The sequence below is a fragment of the Vigna angularis genome, chromosome 4 (assembly GCF_016808095.1).
Source record: "Vigna angularis cultivar LongXiaoDou No.4 chromosome 4, ASM1680809v1, whole genome shotgun sequence".
Classification (NCBI taxonomy): domain Eukaryota; kingdom Viridiplantae; phylum Streptophyta; class Magnoliopsida; order Fabales; family Fabaceae; genus Vigna; species Vigna angularis.
The window spans coordinates 19,398,762-19,408,311 of record NC_068973.1 but is presented as its reverse complement, the minus strand read 5'-3'; the positions used below and the strand labels follow the sequence as shown (position 1 = coordinate 19,408,311).

At 36.4% G+C, this 9,550-nt stretch overlaps 1 protein-coding gene across 1 annotated transcript; it reads left to right on the top strand.

Annotated features, from left to right (window-relative positions):
* The first annotated feature begins 2,508 nt into the window (after positions 1-2,508).
* Positions 2,509-8,268, top strand: LOC128196220 (proline-rich protein 1-like). The gene is made up of 6 exons (XM_052876460.1): positions 2,509-2,531; positions 3,039-3,427; positions 5,246-5,328; positions 5,436-5,513; positions 5,626-5,726; positions 8,190-8,268. The coding sequence occupies exons 1-6, from the start codon at positions 2,509-2,511 to the stop codon at positions 8,266-8,268; spliced, it is 753 nt and encodes a 250-aa protein (XP_052732420.1).
* Positions 8,269-9,550: the final 1,282 nt, after the last annotated feature.

The following is a 9,550-nucleotide window of genomic DNA, read 5'->3' as shown; positions in this document are numbered from 1 at the left end:
AAAGCTCCTACAAAATTTGGCGTATTATATGTGTTTTGAAAGAAAAAGAAAAAAAGAATTAAAAAGGGGTTACTTTTTGGCTTTTGGCTGACAAATAATACGTCGAAGCCCTTACAGAATTCGACGTATTATTTGTTGTTTAAAAGAAAAAAGAAAAAAGAATTAAAAAGGGTGACTCTTTGGCTTCTGACGGACAAATATTACGTTGAACCCCTACAAGATTCGACTTACTATTGGTGGTTTAAAAGAAAGAAGAAAGAGAATGACGCGCTGTTTTAAATAATTAGCATAATGGAACGTCAAATTGAATGGGGCTTCAATGTTCTACAATTGCATTTATTTACAAAAATGCCACCGGTCATTTTTAACGTTCAGTGGTTGGACGTTGAACGCGTGACGTTATACGTTGTTTTTGCACTAGTGACTCATATTGTTAACCACCTTTTTGCTCTTGGAAAGATATTTGACAAAGAAGAGTTAAATATCAAGATCTTGAAGAGCTTGAATAGAAGTTGGCAGCCAAAGTTCACTGCCATATCTGAATCAAGAGACTTGACTACAATAAACATAGCTACCCTCTTTGGAAACTAAGACAACATGAGTTGAAACTTGGGATATTAAAAGAATAGGAAGAAGGAGAACTGAAACATACTATTGCTCTCAAGACAACAAGCAAAACTGCCTCAAGAAGATATGTTGAAGAGGCTAATTTTTAAACAGAAAATCCAGATCTTAAAGCAATGAATTTTATGCTAAAAAAGTTTGCTAAATTCATGAAGTTCAAAAAAAAAATCCAATTCTGATTTTGCACAAATAGGAGAAAAGGAAAAGTTGTTGATGCACCAACATGCTATGAGTGTGGAAAAATTGGACACATCAAACGTCACTGTCCAGTTATGAAAATAAAGCAAAAACTAGATGATAGAAGCAATCAGGACAATAGGAAACATAGGAAGAAAAAGGCTTACATAGCTTGGGAAGACAGTGCTTCAAGTTCTCCATGAAGTGAATTAGATGAGAGCCTTGAAAAAAGAGATAAATCTGTGGTTGATGGCTGGCTCAATCTGTTCTGAAAGTAGTATTAGCAGCTTTGGAGATGAATCAATTGAGGACATGCATTACTAACTACTTGATGTATTTCAAGAATTACATGGTAAATCTATGAAAATGCAATATTAAGTTAATAGGCTTAAGAGTGAGAAAAGATGCTTAAATGATAAAATACAAAATCTAGTCAAGGAGAATTTTATGCAATAATACTCATTACTTCATCTACAATGTGTATTTTATATGAGTAAAAAAATGAACTTGATATTCATTACCATATCATGTGAAATCAGTATACTTCTCTGATACATGTCAAAATTACTCTGATATATTGTTTTAAAACTATGACATTGAGCTTATCTTTATGTTGATATTATTCATATATTGCTCACACACTTTCATAGTGTTATATCTCTTTGTGATATAGGTGGAGCCTCATTTTCTGAAATGGTTTGTAAGTGACTTTGATGTTTTTAACACGTATGAATTCCATGTTACTTGTTCTACCATTTTTTGCTAATGCCTAAAGGGGAAGAGTAACTGGAAAACATGTTTTTGTTAATCATCATCAAAAAAGGGAGAGGTTGTTGATAGGGGAGCTTTAACCTCTTTATATCTTTGTTTTTGATGATGAACAATAAAATGATTTAATGGTTTCTTGCACAACAAATGACATAGCAAATGTTATATCTTGATCATGTTTGTGCTAGATATGTCAATCCATTATTGTCGAATGAATCATGTTTAAAATAGATTGATAATCTCATTTCTGGTTGAAATAATCGATTAAACAAGATGTATAATCTGTTAGTTTTAACCAAATCACTTAGTAAGCTAACAAGGGAAAACTATTATGTTATAATCAGTTATACAGGGTATATAACAGATTAAACAGAGTACATGATATAATCTGTTATATAAGTGAGATAATTTGTTAAGGATGAAAATTGGATAGACAATATGATTAAGTGTTGATATAATCAATTACATAAGATTCCTAATTGATTAAAATAGATAACATAGTTTAATCCATTGCATTTATAGCCTAATCTGCTATACCTGTCAATTGAATCTAGAATATGCTTAAATGTTTAGATAATCAATTACATGCATATGATAATTGTTCAAACATAAAGAAAAGCATAACAAATTACATAAATATTTTAATCAAATATATTGCGATATGATTTGAAAATCCTATATATATGTCCCTTGAAACCTGTTTCAATAAAATTAGAATTTTCAAATACTAACATTCTCATTGACTTTTAATTATAGGTGCTTTCAAGAGAAGTTCTTGGAGAATCTACACTACATTGGTTGATTACCCATCAACATTCATTCACGACTTTGTGCTAAAGTGGCTCTGATTCAATCTGTACTGGAGGAGTGTGTCTTAGAGATCAGATTCTTTATAAATAATTTGTGTATTTTGTACCTGTGCGGGTTTGCCATGGGTTAATGGTTGTGATTGCTCTTGTGCTGTAAGAGAGTGAGGTTGTTCATCTCTTGTATTGCTATATTAATTTTGAGTGGGGAGAGGAGAGCGAGAGGGTTGTCTATGTATTTCTATATACTCAATCAATTATAGTGGATATCCTTCAACTAAGGTTGTTGAAGGAGGACTGGATGTAGACTTGTGAGCCGAACCAATATAGATTGTTTGTGTTGATCTTTCTCTACTCTTTCATTACTTGTTGATTCATTACTATTTGTTTATTGATTGCAAGAAAGCCAAGTACTCTTAAAGATTTCGAAAAGATCATTAAAAAGGGTTAATCCAATTCATTCCCTTCTTGGCTTGAGATATAAGGCCTTTCTTTTCTTATAGAAACAATGAAAAGGATGGAGAAGTATATTCCTCAAGTTTCAAAAGAAGATTAGCTCCACGAAGGTTCGTCTAAATCTGGAACGAAATGGAAATAGAGGCCTAAAAAGAGGGTAAAAAGGCCTAAAAAGAGGTAACGACAGGCAACAAAGTATGTACTTAGGGTGCCTGCTACACTACCTATCACTACTGCCCCCAGTCCATCATCTGTGGGCCCTACCCCGGACGTACACCCTCCTTCTACCCCTGTAGTACACCTTCCTCCTACCCTTGCAGTACACCCTCCTCCAACCCTTGTAGTAAACATTCTTCCTCTTCCTACCCCTACTCCTCCTGTGATTATTACCCCCACTCCTCCTCCTGCGATTATTACCCTCACTCCTCCCCCTGTGATTATTACCCCTACTACTCCCCTTGACCCTACTTCTATACCTTCCTCATCTTGTATACCGTCTTCTGAGACTGCCACACCATCTACTGATCTAGATTCAGCTGGTGATGGTGATGGTGTTGACCCGCCTCTCTATGATCGACCATGGATTGAGCCATATGGTAAGACTTTAATCCCTTTTTTAACCATTTTGATGTTTAAAGTTTGTCTTACTTCAAATTCCTTTTATTTCTTTATATGCAGGTTTATTCCATCCAGGGTTGCTTCCTGATGACAAATTTATGAACACCGAAAAACGGCGCCAAAAACTTGTTTAACCCTCGGCAAGTGTGACCGAATCGTAACAAGTAATAAACTCGGTAAGACCAAGTATCGTTCTCCCAAAGGACTCAAGGCCTAGTTAGTTATATGATTTCTTGATTATTTAAGACTTGTGAACAAATTGTTATAGGTTTCGAATGCAAAAGACAAAAAGTAAACATGTATGCATGTGATGATCAATGGGAAAGAGAAACACAAACACTTGGAACGAATTATATGGATGAGTATGTTGATGGGGTAATCAATTTCGTCTTATCCACTCTCATATATTTTAGGAATTCATCATTCTTTTCATCAATGTTAATGCCACTCTCTGAATTACCTTAAACCCGATGTCTCGGCGAAAAAAGCCTAATCATAATCACTAGTTTACAATGTCTTGTCTCCTTAGCAATTAATCATGCATTATAGTGAACGGAAGCTTAACGACAACCAACCATCATACTCCTATGTCTAGGTTTGTACTACTGTTGGGAGAGTTTCCCCGGATCTAGATTTTACCGTATGTATCCATATCAATAAAATCAATAATCATGACATCGAATGAGTTAAACAATGCATGCTTTGAGCAAAGAGGAAAAACCCTAACTAATGATGAAAGAAAGCATGTATCATAAATATGATGTTTAAACACAAAATTCCATATATGAGAGCTTCAAAAGATTACATTGATTCCCTAACAACAAGAAGAGTTTAGTTCACCATATTCATGGTGAAACTAGATGAAATACAATGAAAGAGTGAAAGATAGAACCCTGGAAAGTTGAGTAGGTAGCCTTAGCATCCAAAATCTTCCTCCAAGGGGTGGAAAGGTGTGTGTTTGCTTCGTACTCTGCCAAAGATACAAACCCTAGGAAGTCCTAAAGCTTATATACTATTCTAAATATTACAGAAAAGTAGGCCTAGGCCCAAAATAATGGCACTCAGCGGTAAACTACCGCTCAACGGTAAGTGCGTGTGTTGAATTCTTCCCCTCAGCTGCAATTTCACCCCTCAGCAGTGCCAACGAGTGTTCATTAGTGCCGCTCAGCAGTAAAATGACGCTGAGCGGTACTTGCGGCTTCTCTTCTTTTGCACTTTTTGAGTTCTTTTCTGATTCCATCTCTATCCTTGTTCACTTCTTTCATCAAATTCACCTTAAAACCTGCATAAAACACTAAAATCAAGCATAAACCTGTCCAACTCTCTTATTTCCAAAAAATATAAACAAAAGCATGATTCCAAGCTAGTTTCTAAGTGTTAAAGGTTGCTTTTAGTATCAATTTTAAGCATGAAAATAACAGTTTTTCAACTATTATCACTTCCCAGGCCATCACACGATCAATTAAGCAACAATTTTTAAGTTCATGGCTTACTTGGGGAGCAATACCTGACAACGACAAAAAGCCATTCTAGCAGCGTTTTCAGGTGAACAACCCATTAAACTAATTGTCATTCTTATTTTAGTATTTTCATTAATCATTGTTTGTTTTGTTTAATGTTACAGATGAAGGTGTAGTGGAAACCTAAACATGAAACTTAAATACAAAGAAGTTTTCACATGAAAGCATCTCATTAGTTGTCAGAGATGTTTAGGGATGCCCGCAATGTAGGGGAGCGCCCTTACTAGTTGGGCGAGCACATTTGGAACTCTTTACTCGCTCATTGGAATTCAGTAGAGTTTCGCAATAAGTGTGCTAAAGCCCAGAGGAACAGAGCTTCTGAAAAGGGTGGTACCTTGCATACTGGTGGGTCGATCACGGTTCATGAGCATGCCATTCGTATGGTAAATTTTCAATACTTTTGTGTTTTTTTCATATATAACATATGTATTTTCTATTTCATGTACACTTCTAAATTATGTTACAGGCACAAGCTTTGGGACGGGCGATCCATGTTGATGAGGTCTTTGTACAGACTAATGTTCGGAAGGGCACTAATCAATTCGTTGATGAAAGATCTCGAAAGACTCATGTAAGCAAATAACAATGGTACTAATATTAATTTCTCATTTTGTTATTGTATCATTCCCTAACATTGATTTTAACCTCTTGATTAGGAAGAATTTTCTACGAGACTTTCACAGGTTAGATCCGAATATGGGTCAGCTCCTACACCAGATGATGCGAATAATGAGGATGACGACATCCGTAGGACACAGTGCTGGGTCGATGTCGTTGGTGGGAAGAAAAAGGGACGAGTGTACGGTGCAGGACAACTTGCTGCAAACTATACAACATCAAGAGGAGGTACTCTAAAGCACCAACCTTCTTCTTCCACTACTACTGCTGAAGACACCATCGAGCGCTTGACACAGCTACTACAACAATGTGACCAGGAAAATCTTGAATTGAGAGAAAATTAAAGTGACTTGAGAATCGAGTTTACAAACTTCATGTCCCTGGTCATGAGAGCGTTGCCTGATACTTCAGACATTCATTCCACTGTCTCTCTAACCCAACCACGACCCTCCCCGTCACTCGTTGTCCCTTAGCAGCCTACATCAATCCAGCCCACACTAGTCCGACCCACACCAGTCCGACCCATATCAGTCCAGCCATCTATAGAGCAACAGATGATGAGGATCATTCTGATGATGACTATGTAGATTTTTAGTTTTATTTTGTTAATGAACATAGTTGTTAGAACATTTTTTATGTTACATTAGGATTCTGTTACATTACATTTGCTAGATGAACATATTGTTTTATGTTTTATGTTTAATGTTTGATTTTAAAATACAAATGATGTTATTATATTGTTGTTTACTTCATTAATGATTGGATGTTTTTGTATATTATGGAGGTCTGTCTGTGGTGTGAAAATGTTATACAGGTCTGTCTATGTTGTGAACATATTATGCAGGTTTGTGTGCTTGGATAACAAATACAAATATTAGTTACTTTTGCATGGTTTTTACCGAAGACTGTACCGAGGGTTTCTACCCTTCGGTAATAACCGATGGCCTTTGGCCTTCGGTAATTACGAAAGGCTTATACCCTTCAATAATTACCGAGGGCCTCTACCCTTCGGTAATTACCGAAGGCTTCTGTCCTTTGGTAATTACCGAAGGGCAGAAGCCTTCGGTAAATGTTAGCGACAAGAGAATTACCGACGGTACTTTGGCCGTCGATAAGCCGTCGGTAATGACCTGTTACCGACGACTTTTGGCAGTTACCGAAGGATTGTAGCCTTCGATAATGCCCTTATTTTTTGTAGTGTTATACCGTTTGGATTTGGCATGGAGAAGTACTATACTAGCCTACCACGTCACGAGGAACAAATTATGTGGAAGAATGGAAGAGTGATCATTTAGAGAACATGATATGTGATGTTGGTGAAGATAATTTTGGAAGAGCTAATTTGTATGATTCTCTTAAACATGATTCAGAGCAACTGTTGTTTCCAGGATGCCCCAACTTTACACGTCTGTCTGCAACTTTGAAGTTGTTTAGTGTAAAAGCAATGAATGAATGGACTAATAAAAGTTTCACAGAGTTGTTGGAGTTGTTGAAAAAGATGCTTCTAGAAAATAATACTCTACCTATTCATCATTATGAGGCCAAGAAAATTTTATGTCCAATGGGACTCGAATATCAAAAGATACATGGTTGTCCAGAATTTGGTGCAGATCCAAGAAACTTAAGACTTGCACTTGCAACTGATGGTATGAATCCTTATGGGAACTTAAGTAGCAAACACAGATCATGGCCAGTTATGTTGATAATATACAATCTTTCTCCATTGTTGTGCATGAAGAGAAAATATGTGATGTTGTCCATGATGATATCGGGTCCTAGACATCCTGGAAATGACATTGATGTTTACTTGAAACCTTTAATTGATGATTTGAAAATGTTGTGGGAAGAAGGGGTCGAAGTGTTCGATTCAGATGTTCAAGAAACTTTTCGTTTGCGTGTAATGTTGTTTTGCACTATAAATGATTTCCTAGCATATGGAAACTTAAGCGGTTATAGTGTTATAGGTCATTTTGCATGTCCCATTTGTGAAGAAAACACTAGTTACCTTCAATTGAAGTATGGTCAAAAGACAGTATTAATCACCCTTACCGTAGATTGAAAAAAACATTTACTGGAATTGTTGAGGATGAGGTTGCGTGCAGACCCCTCAAGGGTGAAGAAGTGTACAACAAAGTCAAAAATATTGACATTGTCTTCGGAAAACATCATAAAAGTACCTTTGCGAAAAACATTTGGAAAAAATGATCAATATTTTTTAATCTTCCGTACTGGTGTAAACCTGATGTTAGACATTGTATAGATGTCATGCACGTTGAATAAAATGTTTATGACAGTGTCATCGACACTTTATTAAACGTGAAAGGAAATACAAAAGACGGAATAAAAGCACGACAAGATTTGGCTGACATGGGAATTCGTTTTGAGTTACATCCACAGTCAATTGGAAGATGCATATATCTGCCCCCTTGATGAGTTGTTATTTCTTGAACTATATTTAGTTTATTGCACTTAAATAAACAAGGGAATTGTGTTTAATTGTCTGTTATTTCCCCGTTTTCCGAATTCTGCTTAATTTGGTCGGAAATTCGTAATTGTGCTAATTTGGGTTTTCTGAGCTGATTAAGTGCATTTCTGGTTGCAGGGAAGTTGTGGAAACATCATCTGGAGTATTGGGATATGGCGTGACACACTCAAAGGCTCAAAATTTAGATTCTAATTAAAGTTGTAATTTCGTTTTCTAGAAGCCCTTAATTAGAATTAGGTGTTTTGGACCCTTTTAGGGGCAATTTTGTAAAAAAGACCCATTTGTAGGACATGTGTCTTTTTGGTTAGGGTTTTTAATTGATTGTGGACCCCATTTGGAAAAAAACTCTCAGCATTTTAGAGAGCCTTGGCCAACCACACACGGGGGACACTCTTACACACTTCATTTTTCATGTTTTGCGCTTTTCTCTCTTAGGGTTTCTTGTATGAACACTCTTATGGAGAGCTTGACTTGGGTGTCTCGGTTTTGGCCATTTCAATGAGCAAGATGCAGATTTTCTTCTTCTCTTAACTTACTCTTGGTTGTCTTAGCTTATTGGTGGTGAAAAACTATTCATTTCCACTTTCATTTGCTTGTTCTTGATGCTTGGAGTTTGAGTTTTGGAGCTTGTCTTTGCATTTCCATGGTGGATGTTGGGTTTGAGTAACTTTATATTTCGTTTTCCTCTCCCTTTGCTGCTGTTCCTCTCGGTTTTTATCTCATTCTATATGGTTGGATGATAAAAATGGAGTTCTATGTTAGTTTTAGGTTGAAGAGAGCTTAAGATGATGTGTGGGTGTTGTGGGTTTAACTCTTTTCTTGCATTTTTCGGTTTTGATGCTTGAGACTAGGTTGGGATCAGATCTTGGTGATGTTATGGAGGCTGGACAGAACTGGAATTGATGGTTTAAGTATTATTTTCGTTTTTGCAAAGAAACTTGAAGAAATGGTAGTGTTGAAGATGGGTTGATGAGTACAAGTTTGGGTTTATTGTTCTTGTGTTCATTTGCAACTTTAACTTTGGTTTCTTGAAGTTATTCTAAGAGTGGAAGAAAGCTTTTGGATGCATAATTCTTGAAGAAAAACCGTTTGGTGTTTGTAGGAGAGAGGAAATTGCTTCATTTAATTTTTACCACTTTTGGACCAACATAAAAGATGCTTGTTTTGACCCAAGGAATGTTTGCACTCTGAAATTTGGCCTTTGCTTGTTCCAGCCGTGAATTGCAATGAGACATGGAGGTTTTTGGAGTTTGTTTTCATTTGATTTAGCTTACTTGAATCATTGGTAGGAGCACCCATGGTATCTTCCATTTGAACATTGGTCTTTGAAGCATTCTTTGGCATTTCCACTTGGTGGTTCACGTAAATTGTGTGCTTTGGTGTATAAAATCATTTCTTTGCTGCATGGAAGGAGAGAAGGGACGGTCTTGGAGAGTGTGGAAGGCACATGCTTAATGTCTTGAAAAGTGGTGCACATG

Excerpts from the sequence above, each read along its gene's own strand:
- LOC128196220 (XM_052876460.1), top strand. The coding sequence starts at position 2,509 with ATGGTTGTGATTGCTCTTGTGCT. Across the intron at positions 2,532-3,038 it reads GTTGTGATTGCTCTTGTGCT|GGTGCCTGCTACACTACCTA; the intron begins GTAAGAGAGTGA and ends GTATGTACTTAG. Across the intron at positions 5,514-5,625 it reads GGAAGGGCACTAATCAATTC|GAAGAATTTTCTACGAGACT; the intron begins GTTGATGAAAGA and ends CCTCTTGATTAG.